At 34.3% G+C, this 27,513-nt stretch overlaps 2 protein-coding genes across 7 annotated transcripts in view; both read right to left on the bottom strand.

Moving 5' to 3' along the window:
- LOC135846071 (zinc finger protein 184-like) overlaps positions 1–27,513 on the bottom strand; it is a 107,142-nt gene that overhangs the window by 21,055 nt on the left and 58,574 nt on the right. Inside the window, exon 2 of the mRNA XM_065365062.1 lies at positions 11,884–12,037. The gene's annotated coding sequence lies outside the window, so the exon portion shown is untranslated. The remainder of the gene's footprint in view (positions 1–11,883; positions 12,038–27,513) is intronic.
- Positions 14,088–27,513, bottom strand: part of LOC135846070 (zinc finger and BTB domain-containing protein 41-like) — a 29,819-nt gene continuing 16,393 nt past the window's right edge. For 3 of the 6 annotated variants that reach the window (XM_065365057.1, XM_065365056.1, XM_065365058.1), the window contains exon 2: positions 14,088–15,944. In XM_065365057.1, the coding sequence (XP_065221129.1) occupies positions 14,622–15,944 (1,323 nt within the window). In that variant the 3' untranslated portion in view covers positions 14,088–14,621. Of the gene's footprint in view, positions 15,945–16,107; positions 16,838–20,521; positions 20,650–26,648; positions 26,832–27,513 lie in introns of those variants that run through there. The other 3 variants (XM_065365060.1, XM_065365059.1, XM_065365061.1) reach the window with 3 other exon arrangements.

Genomic DNA, 27,513 nt, shown 5'->3' with positions numbered 1-27,513 from the left:
GCTGTGGAAGGGTGGATTCATGAAAATTTTCGGGGTCCATGAATTGAAGTCCGGGTTTAGGGGGAGATGCAGCGGGAGTTGGAATTTTTACACGTTTCTCTCGCCTTTTCCTGCGTTTACGAGCATTTTTAGAGGTAGATGGTTCTTGAAGTTGTTCCTCAACTTTCCCTGCTATTACTTCACCAAGGGTATTGTCCACTGGCATCTCTGCTGTAGTAAGTGGATCTATTTCGACATCTTGATAAATTTTGGGGGGAGGTATTATTTCTGGATTCATCGACATAAGGGGTTGAATTTTTGCTGTTATTCGCTCGATTTCTGGGGTTATCGAATCAGGGCTTGAGGTTGGCAACATGGCGGGCGGTGGGGGTCGGTCTCCGAGTTCAATTTCGGGTTCCTTTTCACCGGGGTCGATCTGAGGTGCTATTCTAGGTTCAAATAGTCGTCTTGCGTCTCCTGTGATATTTCTATTTTGACGATCAATTTTAAACAAGGCTGCTTTCTCAATTCTTTTGATTTCAGCTTCCATTAATTTTTCGGTTTCTTTGTATTGTGAAATCGAGGGAAAAAATCTTCGGAGTATTGGTACAAAGTGGAATTTTTGACGTACGGGCAGAATTTCACCATGTGGACCTATTTTTGGCCTAATAAACTGTTTTCCTCCGCGACTAATAATTTCAGTTTCTAAGAACTGCATAGATGGACTTTGTATAAAAGAGACTCTAGGGTCGGCTGTAGCGCGAGTAAATATCTCCTTAAAGTCAATATACCTAGAAATTTTGACTAATGGTTCTGATGATATGCGAGGTTTGAGGAGTGGAAATAGTAGGATAATGCTTTCTGCCCCTTTTCGAAAAAGTTGAGTGAGTATTGCTGTTAATTGATCTTCTATTATGTTGTATGGTTTACGCGAATAATTAAATTCAATTTGGCAAGCGGAGAGGATGATTTTTGAGTTTTGGGGAATTTCGAGTCGAGAAATTCTGCTTTGTAGTTCTTCTAGAGTAATATTGTCTCTGAGGTGTTCGGGTAGGTCTGTTACTAAGACGTGTTCGCCTCGCATCATGTAGTGCGCTAACCCATCGCCTATCCAGAAATATTTTGAAAACATATCCTCTATTGGGGCTGTTTCTTCACTAGGAGCTGCCCCTGGAGCATCTAGTGTGACTCGTTTCCCGAAAGCGTAGCTACATCATCATCAGACTCTGCTAACAATTCAGCAGTCATTAGGTTAAATGCTGCAGTTGTCGCTTGAGATTCTAATTCCTGAGGGGTTTCCTTAATTTGAGCAATGGTCTTTTCTATGGTTTCCTCATCGATTAATTGGCCAGCTGGGGGTTTTTCTGATATTGTTTTTATTTCAATTTTGTCCTCAATTACAGGAATTTCAAAAATACGGTTTCTATCAATCGAGGTACCTACTTGGGTCGAAATATTTTCCTGAGTTTCCATTTTTTCCTCAGTCAAGTCAATTTCTTCTTCTTTTTTCAAAGGAATTTCTATCATTTCTATGCTTTCAACGGGTGTTTCAGCCATTGGGATTTTTGCATCTAAGTTGTTTTTGAAGGTCAAGAAGGTTTGAGTCGAGGCATTTTTGAAAGCTTCCTCAAATGGTGAAAGTTTTTCCGATTTTTCCACCGTCTCAGCACATTGATTCAATTTTTCTTCGAAAGATAGGGTTTCATTTTTCGCTTTAGTATCTAAATATCGATTTATTCTTTCGTCGAGAGTCTCAGTGGGTAGATTAGGATGTAATTCTTGAAAATTTTGAGATGGTTCTGGAGATAATTGTGCTGCGTCGACATACTTGTCTGATTTCTCATCAAAAACTTCCGTTTTTTCATCATGAGCGTCAAATCTTTCCAATTTAGGAGGTTTCTCCTCTAGAGGCTGATCAATTTCTTTTTTGTCTAGATCGCGAATCGTAAATGGTTCAGAATCATCGAACATCTTTCCTATTTCCTCCTCAGTTCCTTTTTCCAAATCTGTGACCTTAACAAGACCTATATTCGGATTGGTTTGAGGTGAATGAGGTGTCAAAATTTCGACTCTGGGTTCAAAAATGGAAGTAGGCAATTTCGATTCAGGCTTTTCACAAGGATCCATCGCGAATAATATTGATTGAAACGTTGGGTGACGAATTTCTTTCGAGATCCAAGAGGTTTCAATCTAATCTGTGCAGTATTACCTTAGAGTAACTGATTGCAGATGGCAGTTGGCTGGATGCCTGGTGGTAGAGTTGAGTAGGTAGCTGTGTCGCTCAAGTAGGTAGCTAGGTACTTCCAAATAGGTGGCTGGCTACTTGGATTGAGAGCTCCGCGCACTTTGACACTTTTGTCACGAATGATTTTTGTGTACAATGTGTCGGAGTTTATATTCATTAAAGGAGTCCAGCTAGGTGCACTGTATTTTTTGAAAAGGTTTTCCCACACTCAAAGATGTGGAAAGAATGACATGTTTATGGGCTTTAAGCAAAACATAGATTAATAATGTACCTAAATTGTTTTAGTTTTAAGCTAGATTACTCCATATTTCCTAAATTAATTATGTACAGGTGCATATGGTAAAATGGTTACATCTAAGCATCTCCGAGCATTTGATTTTTGTGAGAAAATGACTATTTAAGGTGATAAAACTGTCTCTGTATTCTTGAAGAATATTCATGACAGTTTTATCACTTTGATAATGAGGCACACGAATTATTACATTGACATTTTTATCACTAGTATAAAAAGTCAAAATAATTGGTGATATTTTTCGTTGCCTAGCAATTTGTTGACAGTTTTATGACCCTAATTGGCGCACCTGATTTTAGTTTAAGTGGTTTTGTCGCGAGCCTTTCTATATTAACATATTTTAAGGGTAGCACACGTCTGTTTGCGTGTGGGAATCTGTATACTTTGAAAAATACAAGAATTACAAAATGTATTGTGACATATTTATTAGTTTTATTAGAGGTACGCGATGTTTATTTAATTGAATTGTTAAATACAGTAGCCGAATAGTTTATTGACAATTACTGTCATCGAAAAAGGCGCATTTCTATTAATTTGGAAATTAGGATACTTTGATTAGGTGGTTGTTTTACAAACATAAGCATAGCACATACTCGTGTGTATTTATATGATGTGGGTTTTGAAACGGAAATTGGAGGTGATAAATATGTCAAAGTATTTTCTATTTAATCGAAACGAGGTTTTGAGTGACGTTTTTTATTGTTTTAATCTAATTAATTCGGGTGCCTATTTAACATACACAAGATGTGCTTAAGCAGTAGCTAGGTGCATAATGTGTACATGTTTTAGATTGACAGAAATATTTATTACTTCCTAAGCACGCGAGTCTTTTTATACTGAAAATAGATTTTAATTGATTGGTTCCCATGAGCTCTATAGCTTTGTTCTCACGAAAAGGATACAGGATTTTGGAATGTGGTTTGTATAAGTATTCGAAACGAAAACGAGAGTATTTATATGGGATAGAAATGGATAGTTTTGAATGTGTATTTTTCGAGACGAGATCTGTATAGAGAAGAGAACATTGTTAGGGTGAATTTTAAGCTAGAGAAATTTTGAAAAGAGGGTTAAACTTGGTTTTTTGGGAACTATCTAGATTTGGTGATTCTTTTCTGGTACACTGTGTGTATTTACCAGCAAACATTTCGAGTCTGAGTTTCGTATTTTTTGCTTTACGAAGCTCTCAACCCCAAAGCATTGTCTGGTGTTTGCACAGTGTACAAAAAATGAATTTGTAAGACATAGAATTTTGTATGAAGGATCCTATGTATTGTTTTGGTACATAGGGGGTGTTATGAAATGCTTATTTGAACTTTTGAAAAAAGTGAGAAATTTTAAATGATCGAACCTATTGATTTATATGGGGTTTATTTTCTCTCCACTGAGCATACCCTAGAGTATTTCAGTGAGCAGAAAAGACCATGCTTTTGGAAAATATAATTTTTGTACTGGCCTATTTTTCACTCAGTGGGTGTTATGGCATTTTTACTATAATCTAGATCCCTTTTGCACTTCAGATTGGCACTTTTTCTTATTCATATGTAGTCAAATTCATTACGTAATCTGACGAATACGGAAAAATGTGTCGTCTGTATAAGCACAAGTAGGGTTCAGATTTCCATATTTTCGAGTATTTAAACTCCTAAAATATGTGATAGTTTGGTTGTTTTCATCAGTTCGTTGGTAATGAACTGAACCAACCCTCAATGCTATATCATCCACTAAGCAAATTGTTGGTCAGTAGATTAAGACCATTTGCCCCCTGTCCCCCTGAATTTCTTCAAAGGGATACAGGACAAATATGCTCATTTTATATTTCCAAAAGGCTAATTTACGAGTTTAGGATCTTATTTTAACAGTTTAGTTCTATTGTATACTGATCCGAAATTCTTTGGAACGAAATTGTGAACTTAAAAGTTTTGAAAAATTAGGGGTAGTTTTTAAGAATTTTTATATTGGGGATTTTGTTGTACATAGACTGAACTTAGAATCGTCTGTGAACATGTTTATCTTTAAATTTTCACCCTTAGGGGTATTTTTAGCTCATTAAATGAGGTTTATTTGGTTCGGAGACGAATTCTTTTGTTTGCCAAAAAATGGGTTATTTATATTAAGAGATTTCAAGGATATGCTGGGACAGATGAACTTGAATTGCATACTCTTGATGTTTATTAATTTTTGTTATTTTTAGGATTTTTGAAATTAAAGCTTTTCGAAAATATGCTGGGACCTATAAGGGTTGCACATTTCCGATTTTTATGGAAAAAGGAATGTTTTACAGCTCTAAAAGTATGCCAGGATATCAGATTTCGAAGATGTGTGGCATGTATGACTTTTTCAAGAGAGGTTCATCCACGTCAGGCGCCAGACTAAGTGATTAGTCAATTTTGACATGCAACATATCTTGGATAATCGTATCTAAATTTTACATACTTTTGGATTATTTAAGGGATGTTTTATTGGTTTGAAAGTATGCTAGGGCATATGAAATTTTGGGAATTTTGCATACTTTCGTGTTTATTAGAAAAGCATTTCATGATTTAGAGCATAATATCCATGATTTTTAACATATGAAAGGTTTTTACATGCATTTTAGTGGGCTTTTTTAGTCAAAAATAGTTCGATTAAATTACGTTCTAAAATTATTCTCGGATCTAATTTAAGCTATTTTTACCTGAATTTTGATAAAAATGGATATTTATTGAGTTTTTTATTGAATACTATTATTTTTACTTAGCAAGGTTGTATAGTTTTTGCCCCTATTCGCCCTATGAACTATTCTAGGATTCAAGGATTATACAATTTGGGTTACCTCCGAGTCAAACAACCTGTATTTTTATATGGTATATGGGACATACGATATTGGTTAAAAAAAAAATTAAAATACCTGCTATTTAGCCCAGAGGTGTAAGAAAATGTACTAGGGGGTAGTTTTTATGCATTATTGACTAGTTAGTAAAAAAAAAAAAAATCACAAATCGATAGATTTCAACTCGTCACTAATTTTTTTTTGCTTTTAAAGACAATTTAATTCACTTTTGAGTCAAATGGATTGCATATTCTGCCTTTTCATGGTGTTATTACGAAAATTCATTATGCAAGCATCTCAGTCAAAAGGGATGAAATTTGAAGTTTTCAACAAGAAACAGGAAATTAATCTGTATCATACTATACTATTATTGAGTATGGCTCGCTATGTCATAGTTTTCGAATTTGTCACATTTCAGTTAAAAAAAAATTATCAAGAGATCTAGAATTTTTGATATTAGTTATTTTACATTATGGATTATTTACGAGTACTTTAGCGAGTTTAATTATGTTTTTAGAATAATTTTTTGACTCGAATTGTGTTCTTGAAGAGAACCATTTGAAATTCGAGTTCAATGAAATTTGAAAAAATTAAAAATTTGAAAATTTTGAAAAAATTTCTAAGTTTTAAGGGTGAGTTTTTTAGTAAGTTGGAATGAAAATTTTGTAATTTTCATTAGAATTACGCGAAAATTGGGCGCCAATATGATATAGTTAATTCTTGCATAACTATGTATAGAAATATTATGAGAAATATTACTGAGGTGAGAAGGCCAAATATCTCTACATAGGTAGTTATATTTTCCCTATTCCTGGCTAGTTTGAGTGGGTCGGAGAGCGTTTAGAAGTCATACCAGAATTTACTATATGCACAGAAGTCTGTGTCTAACAACAAGTCTACTAGTCGATTTAGCGTGACAAATGATTTATTGTTATAAACAGACATGAAAATATAAAATATGCTAAATTATTTTATATTGTTTAGAGATTGAATAGGGCTGACATATACATGAAATAATCATAAATATACCCTAACTTTGCCTACATATGGATATAGAATAACCACGAATAGGGGTGGTTTGTACCAATTAATTGATTATGATAACTTACTTATCAGGTTCACGAACTGTCCATTTTTCCTGCCTCTTCGGTATGTCCCTAATACTAGACATGGTCGGCAGGGGTTGGTTGGGTTTCAGAGGGTGCTTATCCAGACGAGAAACATGGTCAATGCCCGGGTTGATTGACTCATGTCCGAGATGTACGCGACGAAATAGTATACTTATTTCCTACACGCGAAAGATACGAATTAACCCCTATAGAAGGGGGCGACATCGGTAAAAAAGGGGAGAGACACCCCCAACAGGGTGTCTCATCAGCCTATAACATCTGATGGATTTCCAAAATACGAAGTACATGTTATGACCTAGCACCGGCGAGCTCGAGATACCTATACCATGATCATCTACTGAGATGAACTTCTAATGCGAATTAGCCTAACTACATCTTGCGCGGCAAGTAGCGGATGCGACTAAGTGCATCTTGTCGAAGATGCAAGTGAAAGTACAACTTCTCCAAGCTATAGCGAAGATCAACTGGTTCGGCTCGTGGGCGCGTTGCATTATATATGCATCGCGCTTGGCGCCTTTTTCTATATTTATTGAAGTCACCTCTAGAAGTTAACACGTTCCCATCACTTACGTTTTCGTTATACTAGGCATTCATCGAATACCTACTTACTAGTTATTCGACGAATGACTACTTACGTAGTTGGGCCATATCTCACCATATCATGCTTTTTTTCCAAAATTCTGGTTGTGCATTCTTTTTCAAAGTTTGCGTTGTGCTTTTTTTTCTAAAACTCGCGTTGTGCTTTTTTTGTTGATGTTTGCGTTGTGCCTTTTTTTTTCAAAATCGCGTTGTCCTTTTTTTTTGAAATCGCGTTGTGATTATTTTTTCTGAAATCTTGTTTTTTTCCAAAATAGCGTTGTGTTTTTTCATGAAATCGCATTGTGCTTTTTTTCGAAATGATGTGCTTTTTTTCAAAATTCGCGTTGTGCTTTTTTTCGAAGTTCGCGTTGTGCTTTTTTCTAAGGTTTGTGGTGTTTTTTTTTCAAGATCGCGTTGTGCTTTTTTTTAAATTTCTGGTTGTGCTTTTTTTTAAGAATTGCGCTGCGCTTGTTTTTTCCTAAATTCGCGTTGTGCTTTTTTTCTAAAACTTGCATTGTGCTTTTTTTCAAAGTTCTGGTTGTGCTTTTTTTTTTCAAAATCACGTTGTGCTTTTTTTTTCAAAATGGCGTTTTTTCCCCAAAATCGCGTTGTGTTTTTTTCTGAAGTTTGTGGTGTTCTTTTTTTCAAAATTGCGTTGTGCTTTTTTTTTCAAAATTCTAGAATCGCGTTGTGCTTTTTTTTCTAAAACTCGCGTTGTGCCTTTTTTTTCAAAATCGCGTTGTCCTTTTTTTTGAAATCACGTTGTGCTTATTTTTTCTGAGATCGTGTTGTTTTTTTCCGAAATAGCGTTGTTTTTTTTCATGAAATTGCATTGTGCAAAATCGCGTTGTGCTTTTTTCGAAATCGTGTTGTGCTTTTTTTCAAAATTCGCGTTGTGCTTTTTTTTCAGAGTTCGCGTTGAGCTTTTTTTTCTAAGGTTCATGGTGTTCTTTTTTTCAAAATCGCGTTGTGCTTTTTTCCCAAAATTCCCGTTGTGCTTTCTTTTCAAAGTTTGCGTTGTGCTTTTTTTTCGAAATCGCGTTGTGCTTTTTCTTCTAAAACTCGCGTTGTGCTTTTTTTTCAAATTTCCGGTTGTGCTTTTTTTTAAGAATTGCGCTGTGCTTGTTTTTTCCTAAATTTGCGTTGTGCTTTTTTTTCTAAAACTTGCATTGTGCTTTTTTTTGAAGTTCCGGTTGTGCTTTTTTTTTCAAAATGGTGTTTTTTTTCTGAAGTTTGTGGTGTTCTTTTTTTCAAAATTGCGTTGTGCTTTTTTTCCAAAATTCTGGTTGTGCTTTTTTTCAAAGTTTGCATTGTGCTTTTTTTTTGGAATCGCGTTGTGCTTTTTTTTCTAAAACTCGCGTTGTGCTTTTTTTCCAAAATCACGTTGTTTTTCTTCTTCATAATCGCGTTGTGCTTTTTTCTTAAAATCATGATTGCGTTCTGCTTTCAAAATCCCAATCACTTTTTTTCAAAGTTGTGTTGTGCTTTTTTTGAAAATTGCGTTGTGCTTTTTTTCCAAAATTGTGTTGTGTTTTTTTTCTGAAATCGCGTTGTGCTTTTTTTTAAAATCATGATTGTGTTCTGCTTTCAAAATCCCAATCGCTTTTTTTCAAAGTTGTGTTGTGCTTTTTTTTGAAAATCGCAATGTGCTTTTTTTTCAAAATTGTATTGCGATTTTTTTTGAAATTTCGTTCTATTTTTGAAATTCGCGTTGTGCTTTTTTTCAAAATTGTGTGTTGCTTTTTTTTCAAAATCGCAATTTGGTTGTGCTTTCCTAACTAAAGAGGCTACGCACACTGTTACAGCTGCGCCAAGCGCAGCTGTCTAGTTTTCTATTATGCCTCGAGTTGTGTTTGTGGGATGTTGTGTGATATATTTCATTTCCAGTCATTACTTTTACAGGCATGAAATTCGGTCACTTGAAAAGTAACTTAGTCACTATTTCACTTGCAAGTCACTTTTTGTCGCTATTTCGGCGAAAATGGCCAAAAAGAAGATTTGTCGTGTAAAAAAAGAAAAAGTGGAAAATATTGGGAAATTATCAATATATTTTTCATGAAAATCCTTCAGAATCATTACTTTAAAAAAATTAAAAACAACTGTTCAACATTTAAGTAAAATGTGAGACGATGTGATAGAGCCGATATTTTCTAAACCGTACAGGTAGATATCGAAAGATCAGGAAAAAATTAATCACCTGTCGGAATTTCAAGTGCTAAAGTGCCTTTTTCGATTTTTGGTAATTTTTGAAAATCAAATTTATGCCTAATTGTAAAATGAGGGAAAAAATCAAAATTTTACCAAATTGACCTTGAAAGCTGAAATTCGGGATCTTCCCTATTTTCGACCTACCGAATCGATTGGAAACTGTGGGAAAGCCGAAATCAATTCTGCGAACTAATTTCAATACGCTACGAAGTCGACTGTAGGAGTGTAGGATGGTCGTTTCGGAGTCTCCAGCGACTTTTTGAAAATTACTGAAGTCACCAGATTTTTGAAACTTGAAATTCCCACAACATTTTATCAAATGGAGTTAGCAAGCTGAAATTTACTTCGCAAACTAATTTCAATACGAGATGAAGTCGACTGCATGGTGGTTTCAAATAGTTTTGAAGCTTCCAGCTACTTTTTGGAAATTTCAATTTTCCAAAAAACGCCATACAACCTTTCAAAAAGTCGTAGAGCGTCGGATTCCAGAGACTGCAACATCACATACACCGAATTGTATTATAGGTACATATATTTTTTTGGTCCTACGATTACATTCACCAAAAGTACCTAATTTCATTTCCGACATTATCAATGTATTTTCAGTACAAATATTTAGCATTGAAATATGATGGAAATAGAAGAGAATAATTATAAAAAATTTGCTGCAACTTTTAAACCAGATCAAAGATCCCACTATTTTACTATGCCATTTTGTAGAGAATTTTATGCCCTTTCCAGTTGTATATAATTTTTTTAAATCCTCGAAATTCTTCATCGAGAAAATTGCGATTTTTCAAGCTCAAAAAGGTAACTAGATTGAGATTACTGGTTTGCCTAATTTATACTTCGACGCGCCGTAACTAAAAACCAGATCGCGGACCTCACTATTTTATTATGCCATTTTGTAGAGAATTTTATGCCCTTTCCAATGGTGTTCAATTTTTTGAAATCCTCGAAATTCTTCATCGAGAAAATTGCGATCTTCTGGCGTCGACTTCGTAGGGTATCGAAATTAGTTTGCAAAATGATAGTGCGGCATATGACAATAGGAGTAATTGCACCCCCTCCCCCCCCCCCGCCGATCCGCCCGGACAACTTTTTTCTGAACAGAAAGGGGACATCCTAAGGAACATTTTAAAGTAAACTTGCCAAAAAAAAGTTGGCCTTACTTACAAAATGGCGAGGCGGCCATTTTGATTGACAGGTCACCCGAAATCGCAGATTTTGCGTTTTAACATAGGACTTGCACGAACTTTTTCAAACTTTACAAAAGTAGATAGAAAGATCATGCAAAAATTCATCACCTGTCAAAATTTCAAGTGCTAAAGTGCGTTTTTCGATTTTTGGTGAATTTTTGAAGATCGAATTTAGGCCAAAAATGAGGGAAAAAAATAATCAAAATTTTACCAAATTGACCAAGAAAGCTGAAATTTGGGATATACCCTGTTTTCAACATGCCAAATCGATTGGAAACCGTTTCAACCCGTTTTGAGCAGTACTGGAGCCTCCAGCAAATTATTGAAACTCTAAATTCCCACAAAATTCCAATTTTTACCTCATAAAAATACCCCCTCCCCCAAGTAATTGAATAACTTGAAACTGCGAGGATTTTTTTTCAATTTGTAGGCAACTAGATATTTCAGCTCTTTCATTTCTCTAATTTTTTCAATTTTGTTTCATTTTATGAATTTAAAAAAAAAATTTCAAGTGTGTTTCGAGCAAAATTCATGCCTTTTTCAGGACTTTTCATGACTTTTATAACCCTTTAGACACTCTGATATGTATATCTGTTTTATTTTCGAAAAAGGGGAAAAATACCGAAAATTGCTAAGTTGTACCTACATTAAAAATGCCGAGAAAAAATGAAAAAACCAAAAAGTGTAACTAATAACCAATTCTGAATATGAAAAACAAAAAACCATAGGTAACCAAAACAGTTATTATTTTTTTTTTTAAAACCATCATTCGTATTTTAAAATTCTGAATCCAAAAAATCAATTCCTCACATGAAAAATTTGGGTTTTTCAAGTCTCGAAGCATGAATTTTCGAAAACTTTTGCCCTCGCTTCACTCGAGGAAATTCGTCCCTCTTTTTCAAAATGAGATACCAAAAAATTCAAACCCTGAGCCAGCCCACCGTTACTCTGCTCTTGTAAAACCTCTAGTAAAAAAATCAAACTCTTTCCTACTCTTCACTCCTTCTTTTACTTTACTCTACTTTCGCAGCTTTGCTAAAAAAAATAAGCAAGAAGAAAAAAGTGATAAAATACGGGTAAAACATTTCTAGTACACACCAAAAAATAACCAGAAGAACATTCAGTATTCAATTTTAAAAAGTTGGACTATTTTGCAACTTTTTGGTAATCTTTAGCAACAAAGCGAGACTTTTTTTCAATACTGTCAGACAAAGAAAAAAAAAACATTTTTGGCAAAAAACGCGAGACTCTTGGATAATTTTCAGAAAAAAATCGGAATTTTCTGGAAGAAAAGCGACAATTATTTTTACCCATCGAAGCTGCATCCTAGACTCGAGAAAATAGGTATAACACATGCTTTTCGTCGCCAAAAAGATTCGTGGATAATTACCCGTATATTTATCGGCGGTTATAAAAATTACGTACATAATGTAGATACTTACATGTACTCGTACGTATAATTGGCCGCAAATCTTTAAAGCCAGGAGGTGATTAAATCAAATTCATCTTCTTCCGATACAATTTTTGCCGACTTAAAACTGGTTTCCACCCGCTTGGCCCAAGTTGTTGCGCCGCCAGGAGCATTGAACTTGTAATCTGCAATGGGAACATTGTGCATGTAATATGTGTATCGATTCTGATCTTCTGCACTTTGATTTTTCGCAGTTTCAGGCATGATTTACAAAATGAATAAAAATATGTGTTCATTTAGGGCAGGATTACCAATGTTGCGATGCTTTTTCAAAATGTTTGTAAAAAGATCAAAACTTTTTCCAGTTTTTTGATTTTGGTAAAAAAAACAGATCTTAGGGAAATTTTTGAAATAAAGGTAGTTTTTTTATCAATTTTGCTAAAAAACTAGAATTTTTGTCATTTTTTGATAAAAAGCAAGAATTTATATCAACTAAGTTATGGGCAAAACTTCTTTGTAATTTTTGTCAAAAAGATGAGACTTTCTCCATTTTTTTTTTTTTTTTTTTTGGTGAAAAATCGTAGCTTTTTGGCAATTTTTGGCATAAAAAGCAATATTGAAAAAATTTAGATTTTGTGAAATTTTTTCGAGAAAGCGAGACTGACAACAAGCAAAAGGTCAAAAAACTGGAAACTTCCTAATTTTAAAAAATTCGTTAAAAATAAGGAAATGTTTGAATCAGTCAAATGATGCCTTTAACTCATAATACGCGAGTGGACGAATAAAAAAAATTATTACGACAAATTGGTCACCTTGAAATTTGAAAAAGCAAACTGGTGCTCAAAATGGTGAAAATTTCAAACTTTCAAATTGTATTTGTCCGTTTTGTTTTTTTTTTTGAAAATGGACAATTAATTTGTCACAGGTAACAACCTTTTTTGTTCGTTCACTCAACTCTCAATTAGTATGGGACTGAAGTCATTTAAACAATCCAATCATCATTTCATAAAGTGCTCAAAATGGTGAAAATTTTACGCTTTCAAATTGTATTTTTTTAAATTTTAAATAGGCAATTAATTTGTCACTGGTAATAAGAATAACTTTTTTTGTTCGTCCACTCGATTAGTATAAGCTAGTGAAGTCATTTGAATGATCCAAACATTATCTCGTTTTCGCGTAGCACGCAACTCCGTTAATTTGCAGGATAGGCAACTTATCACACTTGATATTGCTCAATGTTCGTCTTTTCGAGTACTTTTCAATTAAATTTTGCATGTCATAAAAATAATTGTGTATGCTTTAGCATTTGGCATCGATAAAATACAATTAGGTACCTATGTAATACTTACTTTGGATACAAAGTGTAACAAAAACACCAAAGCAAACATGTATGTATTTTTGAAAAACCACGTTGTGAGATATGATTCTCCATTTAGCTAACGTTAGTTATAGGGAAAAAATGCTCTAATACCGGATTGGATAAACACATATATGTACATGGAAAACCACTTTAAGAGTAATGATTCTTCATCTGCCCAACGTTGTTCATCAAAACGTATCTCAAATTACTGCTTGAATTCGAAAAATCACCTTTAGGTTTGATTCTTCATAATTTTTTTTGGAGTTTGAGGCTTCTGATTTATTCAAGCAATTTTGGCAAAAATGTTGTTCACTTTGCCTTTTTTATCATAAATTTTATGGTTGATTTTGATGATTTATATTACAAGGAAGGATACAAAATGAAACAGCAGATACAATTTTTGAAAACTTGAGCTGATAAAGAGCTGAATTTCATTCTGCCCTTTTTTATAGTAATTTTTTCAATTTCGGAACCTAAAAATTCAGCCAAGGACTTCAGTATGGTTCGAAACCTTCACCAATCGTCCATTGATTGATGATGTGGTCCTCAATTTGATGCAAATTCAATTTTTTCGTGACGAATGGAGCAAATTTTCAGTTTTTAAAAATTTACTGTGATTCGAAAAATGAAATTCAGCACCGAAACTTTGGTCCAGTGCTCTATTTTGGATGCTCTTTCGATTTTTCTACGTCCGGTTCAAAAATGTGTCTGCTAAATGAGATATCATTCGTGAAGACTGTGAGAATTCAAGGATACCACACCAAGGTGCAAGGTGCTTGAACAGCATTCAGTACCCAGTTCTCACATTAGCCTTCACGAGTTCATTCAACACCTATCTAATTGTACACATTACCAAGAAAAAATCAGCGCACGACTTCGTAAAAAAAAAATTTATTCATCATACAATCGGTTCAATTTAGAATTGAGATCGAAGATGGAAAGAAAAGACAAGAAGAAAATACAAAAATTTCTAAACATAAGATAAAAAAAAGGAAGAAAAAAAACAAACAACACTCTTAACACAATGTAAAAAAAAGAAGAAAAAAACAATCATTCTTATAATATACGCGAAGAAAACAACACGAAAAAACAAAAATAAAACAGTCTTTAGACACACACACAAGTAAAAAAAAAAACAAAGAAAGTAACAACAATAAAAAGGTACTTCTATTTCATACCTCCAAAATTTTTTTCACCTCTATTAAGGCGCACCATAAAAACACACGCGAAAAACAATAAACTCGAATCTAATTACTCGTGTTTTCAACCACGTGAAATAATAGGTAGGTAAAATTAAACACACATATTACGGAAAAATTTTAAAAAAATAATTTTAAAAAAACAGGAACAACGTCTCTTCGTATAGGAACCAAAGTCAAACTTATCGGTGGAAATGAACATGACAAGAATTATACATTTAATCCGGCATGTGTAGTAAAATGGTCCTCCAGTAGTTCCATATTGACGAAAGTTTTCGAACATAGAGTACACATAAAGATCTTTTCTTCATTATGTGTCAGTAGATGTAAACTAAATGCGATATCACCTTCGGAAAGGTGCAGACATCGAGCACAAATGAATAAATTTTCTCCAGTAAGTTTCCAGTGATGCTCGAGATCGTCTTTGGAAGCGAATATTTCCCGACAATACTGGCATTCTTCTGCGGTCGGAATCGGTGGGTCGGTTTCATCTGAACCAGCATCTTCATCATCGTTTTCTCCACAGCTCATTGTATTTTCATCTTCTTCTTCTTCCTGACAACTAGGTAAGATTTCTTCGCCTTTCATTTCAGGCTCATTTTTAATCGGCGGAGGAGGAGTTTCGTCTTTAATCAAGGGCTTAATTTCGGCACCCGGATGCATTACTTCTATATGTCGTTGCAATCGATGATTTCGAAAGAATTTTTTATCGCAAATATGGCATTCGAATATTCTATGGCATTCCTTATGTGCTCTTAATTTGAACCTAGCTGTGAAAGATTTCGCGCAAAAATGACAAACGTATTTATGGTTCTTGATATGTATGAGTAGATGTTGCTTCGTGACGAATCCTTTGTCGCAATAAGAGCATTTGAAATCTTTACAACGTTCGTGGACCGATTTCACATGATAAGACCACGCGGTCCGACTGGTTAAAACTTTATTGCACGTTTTACAACTGAATTGTTTTTTCGCATAATGGCGTTTCTTGTGTTTGTTGAATCTTTTCCACTTGCTGTAGGTTTTCGTGCAGAATTCGCATTCGAAGGATGTTTTCGATGAATATTTACTCTCTGATTCGGTAGTACTCGGGCTAGGTGAAGGGCTCGCGAACGAGTCGAAATTCGGTGAAAGACCTCTGGGTGGCATTTCTTCGGATTCGCACGAGCTCGAGGTATCTTCTTCGGCTTGATTATTACTATTTAAAGGTCTGTTTTCGATATCGGAATTGGTACCTTCGCTGTTTTCTTCTGGATTGCAATTATTTAAAGGTGTGGTTTCGGTATCGCTATTATTGGTGGTAGTTTGGCTATTTTCGTCTGGCTGGTGATCACTTTTTGTCGTTATGGTGCTGGTGTAATATGGTTTTTTGTTATCTAATTCGCATCGGTTTCGAGAAAATTTCACTTTGATTCGTTCGTTGAAGATTTTTGCACTTAGGGCGATCATTGGATGTATTCTATGTATGGCAGGCGTGTCAGCGTTTTCTGTTTCGTCACTCCCGACCACACTTTGGTTCTGATCGACAATCATCTGCGCAAAAGAAAAAGAATTCATGAAGATTTGATCGAAGAAAAATATCTAGGTAAACTGAACATAATACTACGGTATTGTACTCAAAATAATGATGATAGGAATCGTGAAAAGTTTGAGGGGCAGAGCGAGCTACGTTCTTTGAAATAATTTATCAAATTACCTAGCATTTTTGTAGCCTATTTTCAAGATTGAACCAATGTTAGATGTAAATAAATCCGCAGAAAAAAGTGAAAAATTCAACTGTCTAGAATTTTTTTTCGAGAAATGAATAAAACAGCAGAAAAATCACCCTGCTACGACCAACACACTACGAGTACAAACGACAAGAAACAATAGGAATCTAGCATTTATAATATTTCAATTCGATAGAAAACTTCAACGCAATAAAAAATGATGAGTCAAATCGAAAAGCAAACGAATATGGTAGGTAAGTACATACATATGTAGTACACAGACATACGAACAATAAACAACAACACGGCGAAGACTTTCAAATCCTACCATCAAGAAGCAGTACGTAGAATCGCGAAAAAAATTGAGTAAACATTTTAAAACAAATAAAAGAATTTTCACTGACTCAAGAATGCGTCAGCAGAAGTGCTCTTGCTACGTAAACGAAACAATGAAAGAACCAACTAAGTAAATTCAGCTGTTAGAAAATTCAAATATATTATTCACAAATGCAAAATGAAATTTTTCCCATCAGAAATTCTGTAGGATCGATAGTGATACGTGAAACCCATTTCTTCTTCATTTATCCGGCAGGCGAACTTCTCGAAGTGCTTTCTGATTCGAACGAGAACACGATTTTTGAAAACAGCATGGTCTGAAACCTCCAACAAAAATTTCAGCTGCCCAAATTGATTTTCCGCGAGTTTTTGAAAATCAAAAAATCTAATACATATTTTTAGCGAATTATGCTGATCTAGAAAAAAAATGTATTCTTTCAGTAAAGACGATGGAAATTAATTAAACCAAAAACTTGTATCAACTACTCTGAAGAAAAATTAAAGATTTTGAGCCATTCTGGAAGCCTCTAGTGCAATTTACAATTTCTCCAGAACTTTTAAACGTCTCCAGAAGGCGTGGAAATTGATTCAGGGCAACTAAAAGTCGAGTTGTGGCTTACTCTCGACCTGTACAACGAATTTATCTACAAATTGAGCCAATTTCTTGACGGACACTTCAAATGAGTTTTTTCAATTTCGTGATTTTCCCCTTCAAAATGCACTACTCAACAGAAGACACCACCAAGGAGGTATTCCATTCAACTGGTTGAACAGATTTTGAACCAGTTCGAGTACTTATTTCATTTTTCAAATTTCTGAAGAATTTTTGAATTTCAAAGACCCATTTTTCACGAAAAAACTCATAATTTGATCAAATTAAGGTAAATAGTTTAAATTTGATTAGTATTTTATGTTCGACTGTTGGAATGGATTGGTAGAGGTTTCGAGCCAATTAAGGCACAAATTTTCAAAATGTCTGATTTCAATCTCCATTTTGACAAAAAAAAATTCAAAAATATAAAAATTCCAAAACCTACTGGAGGCTCCAAAGTAGCTGAAAAAAAATACCACAAATTGATTTCAGCTGTTTACGTTAATACATTTAAAAACGACAAGTTTTCCATTTTTTTTTTCAATAGGTACTTGCTAGAAAATATTTTGGATTTGAACCATTGAAAACGAATTTTTGAAATTTACGTGTACATACCCAACTAAATCGATCGAAGTGTTCACATCAACGGTTAATTCGAATTTATAGGAGCTGAATTTCATTTGAACTCTTCAAGTGAAAATTATTTTTTACCGAACTAGGAAAACTAAAAAGTCGCTGGAAACTCCAGAATGGCTTAAAACCATCAAAATTACGGTAAATAGAATAATATTACTACACAGGAACTCTCGCCTTCTGCACAGTGAGATATTTTTCATTTTAATGACGCAAAATGCATGTAAAATGGTAGAATTTATGCATTTTCGTGCATTTTGAACGATCTTGTTACACAGCCAACAATTTGTGGGAAACGAGCCAATTAGAAAAGCGAATTTGTCTCCAAGTTGAAGTGAAATATTTCTATTTTCAGCCAACAATATCTTCTCTTGCCAAATCCGAAAATAAAATTTTTTCATAATTACAAACAAACATTTTTCATTATTTTGTTTTTTTACAAAGAAAAATGGATCAAACTTGAAAGTTTGACAATTCTCCAAAAATTGGCAAATGAAAGTAATGGACACCTAAAATTTGATATGATTTAGTTTATACCTCTTTGGTGAAACTATTTCAAAACTGACAAATTGGTAATTACTGATTACTGATTAGTTGAATGCAAAACTTCTGACTCATTCTTCATATCAAGATTTGATAGGAATAATTAAATCGTGATAACGAACGAGAGCAGGTGGTAATTATCTTCTTAGTTTTTCTGATTCATTATTTGAGAATGCTTCAAAGTAAAGAATTTTAAAGTGAGAACTTTTTAAACTGGCACTCTCTGGTTTGAACATTTGAGGGGCTTCATGGAAAAAGGGCCTTTTAGTCAATTTTTTTCACTGATTTTTACAAGTTCAAAATGGACTTGAAAATTTTTTCTACAAGCAAACATTTTCCGATTTGTTTTTTTTTTTTTTCATGGAAAAACACTTCAATATCACTGAATATGGTGAAATTATTTTAAAATTTTTTAAAAATACACTCAAATTAAGAAAAAAAAACAAAAAAATGACCAAGGCCCCTTCTCCATAGAAGAACGTCTCATTTTCTGGAATTTACGAATTCGTCAAAAATTCATTTTTCAAGTAGCACACCTAGAATGTCGCAACTGTCGAGAGGGTGCCCAATACGCATTAATCAAAATCAAACTTATAGGTAGGTCCTAACGTTCATTTCTGGCCTTTTTAGAGTGATTTGAAGTTTCTGAAGAAAATTGAAAAATTTATTCACATTGGTTTGTTCTGCTCAAAAACAATTCTTTTCCATGAAAAAGTTTAAAAATCGTCATTTTCAAACAGTTTTTTTGAATTTGTTCGTAATTAAATGTTCAAAAATTCGCCAAAAATCCAAAAATAAACTTCAGGACTTGAAATTTTGGTTACAGGAGGTTTCGAACATGCTCTTTTCATCTACCTTGTTTTCGTTCAAATCGGAGATTGCAAGTTTCAGAGTCCGATAAAACAGTAAAAAAAACTGTCTAACCCACTCTTGGATTCGTTTATCGGGTTACAAACGAGGGAAAGGATTTAAAAATACACCTGAATCGATAACAGAAGTTGTTGATCTAAGTACTTGTGAAAGATTTATAAACGAGAAGGCTAATCTCCTTTCTGACTCATGTTTCAATATGTACAAGGTGGAGATAAAAGTCTCATGACGTGGTGAACGTAGATAACACAATACGAGTAACAGGAAATCGCTCCCTTCTGCAAACATTTCAATACAAATATTATTTCTACCATTTTTTCATACCATGCGAAGAATGAAACCAAAAAGACATCATAATACATATTATATTTTTTGATCAGAAATCGTTAGAATAAATCCATCATAGGTACAATATTCACGATTACTCAACTGCAATCAATATTGATTTGAAGTAAATGGACCGATATTCGATTTACGTCACAGCATCCGATTGAGTGCAAAACGCTCCAAATTATCATAAAAAACTCGAACTCAATTTTAGTACACGAGGTATTTGACTTGAAAGCACATCGTAAAGCTATAATGACAGCTTGCTGTTTCAACCATTTGAAAAACATAAATAGGTATACTACAAGAAAATTTGGCAAATGGAACTAGAAAGGTGAGCTTCACATTGGCAGATCACCAGAAGTATCTAATGAGTTCTATTTTACATGCAAAACTGCACAGTCGTTAACAACTTGATATGTCTATTTACTAGTCTACTTCAAGTGATTTCGTTTCAATATCATCACATCTTCAAACTTTAGTGAAATGATTTTTATTAAAATCAACTAGCACTTGAGCCACTCTCCTCAAAATTCAATAGAGCCCATCTAAAAAACGAAGAAAAAATGTTGGGACTATTGTGTCAATACTTGGACCTTTTCTCCGGCCCCTTCTTTTTTACAAAAGCTCAAATTTGAGGATAAAAAAATATTTTTTGAAAAAGGAACCCTACCTAGTACCTACCAAATGGTTTCAATATAAATGGTAATGTTTTTTGTTGGGAGGAAGGAGGGGGGTTAATGAAAAATGGGAAAAGTTGAGCTCATTCTGAGCGAGTCTCTTTCTATCTTGCATATTTTTTAGCAAAAAAAAATTGAAAAAAAATAATTTTCAACTTTTTTTTCAAAATCATTTTTTATTTAATTTTATAAAAATTTACATTTTGAGCTTCTGCCTGGCACTAAGCCTTATTTTTCATTTACTTTTTCTCTTTAATTCTCAGATGCCTCTCAACAATTACATATACATATTGCATAAAGAACCTACACATTTTCAAATGAAAAAATAAAAAAATTTTCAAGGATTTCCAAACACTGAAAACTTGAGCCAGATGCCTAAGAAATCCGAACTTCTTAAAAAATTAAAAATAGATAATCTACCTGAAAATGATCCATTCCAAAAAAAACAAAAAAAAATCGCAAAGATTATTTTTTAAAAAATCACAATTTTAAAAAAACACATTAATTCGTTTTGAAACCACGAACCGAACCTGCTAAATCGGAATGCAGATTGAAATCACAAATGATAAAAACATACTTTGTGTGATAGCCCAGAAGCAATTTGCGATTTAAAAAATTCGCTTATCTGTACAATAATCGCGTAGGTATCTCAACCTTGGTAAAATGAAATTAAAGGTAGATAAGTTGAATAGGTTTAGGTACATATTTAGGTCAGGTTTTGATATAGGTACATAACGTAGTTACGTGTCCCAAATTTCTTCCCTAGTCTACAAAGTCGAGAAGTTTTATTTGAACAATTCTACAGTATATCAGAAGAACACATAAGTGTATACATACTCGAATATGCAAAAAACAACACCAAAACACACATCGATTAATTCAAAAAAAAAAAAAAAATACTGGATTCGAACATCGCAAACAAACACATACATCGATAAATTTCAAAAAAAAAAAAAAAAAATGTTTCTTTGAAATCATTACAAAATGAAATAAATATTTTTGAAAACCTGGATCACCTCATCGCCATCTGCTTGATATAGTCCAGTCATTAAAGACATTTTTACAGGAAAAATTATTATCAAACAGATCTTTCGCAAATATTGTTCACAGAGGTCCCCTCAACAACATACTAAAAGTCCTGGCCCGTACGGGGTCCGGAACCCCCTCAAAGGGGGGTGGAACCTCCCCCAAAATCAGTTTTTCGCCATTTTCTCCCCCGCATTGCATTTTAGCGAAAAATGTGTAACAGATAAAAGAATCTACGTCAAATTTCCGATCTAATGATGTATCAACTTTCCTTGTATGTTCAAGGGGGGCGGAACTGCAACCATTTAAATGAGGGGGGTTTTCTGAAAAATAGATAAAGGCTATAGGCGCCTAAGAGGGGTGAAATGGTCCCCGAAAACGTTCGAGTTGATATTAGTATGGAAGGTAGGTACCATTGAGAAACTTCCGCGTAGAAAGTTTCAGATCCACACCCCCTCCTCTTTTTGGGGAACCCCCCTTTTCTGAAACTTCAATAACATATTTCTCAACCCCATTTCAACCGATTTTGAAAATTTTTCAGTATGTTATGTATATCCTTAGTAGGTATCCACACAAAAATTTTCAACCCCCTCCCCTCATATTTACCCCTCAAAATAGCGTTTCTCAACTTATTTTATGCTTTTTAACAATAAAAAAAATTGAGGGGGCCAAGTGCTCTGGAGAGGGCTAGATGAGTCTAGCAAAAAATCAGACATCATATTCGTGCTCAGCGGTATCGAATCATAAGAAAACGACACCCTATTCATTAATAATTAGTTATTTTCCCCAAAATTCCCATTTCACCCCCAACCCTCTCTAAGACTCATTTTTACATCATTTTGAGGGGTAAATATGAGGGGAGGGGGTTGAAAATTTTTGTGGGGATACCTACTAAGGATATACATAACATACTGAAAAATTTTCAAAATCGGTTGAAATGGGGTTGAGAAATATGTTATTGAAGTTTCAGAAAAGGGGGGTTCCCCAAAAAGAGGAGGGGGTGTGGATCTGAAACTTTCTACGCGGAAGTTTCTCAATGGTACCTACCTTCCATACTAATATCAACTCGAACGTTTTCGGGGACCATTTCACCCCTCTTAGGCGCCTATAGCCTTTATCTATTTTTTAGAAAACCCCCCTCATTTAAATGGTTGCAGTTCCGCCCCCCTTGAACATACAAGGAAAGTTGATACATCATTAGATCGGAAATTTGACGTAGATTCTTTTATCTATTACACATTTTTCGCTAAAATGCAATGCGGGGGAGAAAATGGCGAAAAACTGATTTTGGGGGAGGTTCCACCCCCCCTTTGAGTGGGTTCCGGACCCCGTACGGGCCAGGACTTTTAGTATGTTGTTGAGGGGACCTCTGTGAACAATATTTGCGAAAGATCTGTTTGATAATAATTTTTCCCGTAGATGGGACATAATTGGTCTTTAATGACTGGACTAATACTACTGAACTACGCAGAAATTTTTAACGTTGTTTGAATAATAACGATTGATTTGCTGTGGTATCCAGATCTAGGGTGCACATTTGCCTACAGACCTGGCTACAGAGTCAATGTACGGTTTCAGAGGAATAATTACCATCTGTGTACGAGTGTAGGTGTAGGTAGTACCTATCTGTCTGCAACCCATACAGACATACAACTCGCACGTGGTCGAATATGATAAAATTGACGGAAATGAAGCGATTAGATAGAAAATTAAAAAGTGTAGGTACCTCCAATCTGATATGATTCTGAGTCAACGTAATAAGTATCCTATAGAAATAAATTACTTAACCTTGGATAAAAAATAATCACAACTAATAGTAAGTTTCAAACAAACAGTTTTCATCGCCACAAATCACACCAGACCAAAAACTATACGGATAAGAGTCAACTATGTTAGTATGTGGATTCAAAAATGCGATCGAGAGATGCTGTTAGGTGCATAGAAAGTGGAGAGGGGAAAGGAGGAAGCCGAAAAGTAAGTGCATTTGCCAAAAAAACACAATTAGAATGGAATGATCATGGCTGGCTGACGTGATTTAAATACATACACACCTACACATTGCAGATTGCAGCATCTTAAAGCTTGGCTATCTCTTTGCCCAGCATTGCATTAGTTCTGAAGGGCGAGGGAATTGATTTAGCTAAGTTCAAACACCCGAAAAAATGAAACCAGAAATTTATCGAGGTAAAAAAAATGATAACTGATGCTGAGACGTTTTTAGTACAAAGTACACGTCGAGATATCGGGTAAATAAACTTATCAAAAACTTTTCAGTACAAGAATACGAGTAAGAACGAAGGAAGAGTTATAAAACGCGCGCATACTCGTAATTGGCAACATGATCGCTTGTTATTTTTCTTCAAACGTATTTTTTCGTACAACAGTAGACAGCAAGAAGTAGACGTGACAATTGGCAAAACAATAATTCGCGATTTTCCCATAAGTACGAGTAAAAAAAAATAAAATAAAAAGGTTCGAACAAAACCTAATTTACAAAAAAACAGACGAGTCTCCATAGTATTTTGCGAATTAGCTGACAGAAGTTTTTAATTACAGTTATACCAATGACAAACACGTGTGATTCGGCTTCTATAGGCATGGCAATGACATGTGCACCGACTTCATCAGAAATTCAATATCCTCCTCGTTAGTTCATTACCAAGAACTTGTTGATTGAAATACTTAATTTTTAATGAAGCTCGTCTTACGAAGATAGGGCTTACAATTTATGAATGGAGCGTGATAAATGTGATCCGATGATCGAAAATAAATTTCAATAACAGAGAACACGTAATACCTACTCCTATTTGAAGAAAGCGTACTGTTACATTCTCGCCACCAATTGTGCCTACCCTTAACATTCAACTAATCACCTACTTATCCTTAGCCTTAAGCTACCAGTATTTTATACATATGTAAATCATAAATAACAAATATTTCTCTTCCAACAGTTTCATCCTTAATGACTAACGAGCCTTTTCCTTCCCTTAATTACTCACTACTCATGTATTTATACCTTTCTAAATCCTTATACTTAAATATTATTATAAATAGAACGAACAAACCAAAATTAGATCAGTCTTAAAACGTAGCTAGCTTGTTTAACTACAGTATTCTAATATACTTTAAAATGAAGTTGGCGTTATTTTTCCAACACTACGAGTCGTAAAAACACGAGTGCAGTATGCTTCAATTACAGCGTGTCCAAAGAATGAACGACCAATCTGAAGACTTGAACACAAACGAGTAAGCGAGTCCGAGTACCTCTAAAAAAAATGCAAATAAACATACTGTCTGTGTCTACCTTGAAAACTGAAGGACCAAACAACCGTCAAGGGGGGGGGGAGTTGAAACAGTTTTTGCCATGAACACTGAGTAGAAGAAGGTACATTGAAAGGTGAGCAAAATTGTCTAGATGAGATATGAGTTTCTGCTCCACTAGCAAATCGAAGGTATACTACATATAAATAAATGTTGAGAGAAAACGTCATTATTTCGTATTTCCAAAACGTTGAGAGTGTTGAAATATCACTAGACAGTTGGACTGCTGACTCCCACACGAGAACTCGGGAATTCGACGTCGAGACTCGAGAGTTGCGATAGGGTTCGAAATAAACTTACCCCTACCATCTATCATAGATAACATTTAAAAGGATAGAACCAGTTCGTCGTGGGTGGTCGTCTCCGGAGGGGGAATAGAATATTAGCCTAACGAGCGAATGAAAGGTATGGTATGCAGTCGTCAAAGTCTAACAGTACAAGAAAAAAGAAAGTCGAAGCCAGACTTCGAGCAACTAACGTGGTAGAAGAATAGAACAGCAAAGGCTACATTGCCACATAACTACACACGAATCCAACACTGAAGAAATGAAGGAGTGTAAGAAAAATTTCAACACGTTTTTGAATGGGCAATGGGTAAGTACAAGTAGCTATAGCTAAGGTAAGTAACTTTGAAACTTCCTTCATTTTGACTCCATGATTTAAGAACTATGTTGGGCAAAAAACCTTATAAGAACGATTAGATTAGTTTCATTTGAAAAAAAAAAATATATATATCCATGATAACTTTTCCACTGCATTTTCCCCACAGGCTGGGTGCACTTAGATTAATTTTTGATCATTGATGTATTTGATGCTAGGAAAAAATTGTTACATCTATCAAATTTTTTCAATTCGAATAAGAATTTTCCTTCAATCCAATCTTGAAATTGCTCGCTATTTGCCTTTGAAATTGAAAAAAAAAATGATTCCCGGATTCAAAAAAGCTCAACCCAGCAAGCAGACAGCAAGAATCAAAATATATTTCTGATAGCATCATGCATTTGCAGGATTGCGAATTTCCAGAACAATTTCTTGCAGTCAACACCTCTTGTTTTAGGTGTGATCTGAAAACATTGAAAAAAAATCAAACAAATCATCCCAAGGAGAGAGCGGGGCTGATCAGAGTCCACTTATAATAATAACAGCTTCCCTAATCAATTGAAGATGAAGAACTGAGGCAAAACGACAAGTGTCTTTTTCACACTTTCTGATTTCTAGATAAAATACACAGGGTGGTGTGGTCCAACAAAAAAAAGAGAACACCCATATTCATTTATTCAACAAATACCAAACGTTTAAAAATGGGTACTTGAATTACCACCATGTACAATTGTACAGTTCCAACTGCAACTAGCAAATTCAGTTTACTCTTCCCACAACTAGAAAATGTTTTACTCTCCTAAAATAATTGAAAGGAAGAGTGTGTCAAGTGACTAGTGGCCCACTCTGCATACAAGTAATAATTTAGAGGAGAAAAAATAAAAAATATTTTTTTACTAATTTCAAAATTTGTGATTTTTTTTAGAGTGTGAACATAAATTCTGATTGGCCCACTCTGCATAGTTACAAGTAGTAATTTAGAAGAGAAAAAAAAAGAAAAATATTTTTTTTTAATTTCAAAATTTGTGATTTTTTTTTTTTAGTGTGAACATAAATTCTGATTCTACATTTCAAACTAAGTACTAGATAACTTGAATATGATATACGAGCAATCTATCTTTAAATATGCCTAGTCTATCCATTATTTAAAAAAAAAATAAAAAAAAAAACTTTTTTAATTTTAGATAAAATGCAGGAACATAATTCGAAAAACAATATTACATACAACGCGAGTACATTGACAGGATTATCTTAACAAGTCTATGCAAATGAGAATAATTTATGATAAAAGAACAAAACAGTCTTTGACACTATAGTAACAAATGGTAATACTCCTTTCAATAATGTAGATATTACTGATACAGAGATAAAAATAAACACAAGAACACCGAATGTAGAGGAAATTACCGTCACAAAATTAAAGGTCACCTTTCAAAATACTAATACCTAATTATGAAAATTAGATTATCGCCAATTATCGTTTCAATTTCAAAGCCCTCAATAATCAGATAATTACACCTCCATTTCAACGCCGAAACACATCTTATCTACGGAAATGAAATTAAAATTATTCATTCACATACAAGCTGAACTTACTTACCTATGTTAATGATTAAATGCGAGCACAAACTTGTAAAAAAAAAATTAACGTTTTATTACAACGATTCAGTTCAACGAACTGCGCATAGCGATGCAACAAGCAGAATAAAACGTGTGAACAGACAGACGACGCGGACAACTAATGAACAAAGTCACTACACCTCCGCAGCTAAACTGACGTTAAACTTCCACGAATTCTTTTATGTGTTATCTTGAAAAGCAATCTATCCCCACCTCGAATTCCTATCCCATGACCTTGGAATTTAAACAATGCAATTGCGCCGAAAACGTGTCGCACGATTTCTGCGCAGGTCTAGGTACCTCTCTAGACCAATGTATTTCTTTCTAATGTACAAGTTTGGGCAAGAGTTCTAAGAAAAAACGAATACAATAGAGATAGAAGATAAGATAAAGTGATTTCCAGGACAGACAAGTGCCTAGCGGATTAGTTTCCCACGTACCTACTTGTGAGTTGCGACCTGCTTGAGACCTCCAGAGTGTTCAACTGTCCTGACACGACAGGAGACGAAAGCGAGGTCTAAAAGAGAAAAGAGTGGAATGATTGGAATGTGTCTTGATCAATGATCTTGGATCATTATCTATAAAATAAAGCACTGACTGGAGCCGGAGCGAAGGTTTCTGAATTTCACAAAAGATATATGAAAAGAGAATAAGGTACTTGTGGGGGGGGGGGATCTATTAGACTAAGAAATATGTAGAATAATACACACGTAGGAGACACATCTATGTTGTACGTTTCTTTTCTTGGTTTAAATCATTTAAAAAATCAATGGTTTCAATATCGTATGCGCATGTCTCATATAACTACGTACATAGGAATATCCTATACTTAGTAAAATATGGAT

This window comes from Planococcus citri, chromosome 4 (genome assembly GCF_950023065.1).
Source record: "Planococcus citri chromosome 4, ihPlaCitr1.1, whole genome shotgun sequence".
In the NCBI taxonomy this organism is placed as follows: domain Eukaryota; kingdom Metazoa; phylum Arthropoda; class Insecta; order Hemiptera; family Pseudococcidae; genus Planococcus; species Planococcus citri.
This window is presented reverse-complemented; position numbering and strand designations above follow the sequence as displayed.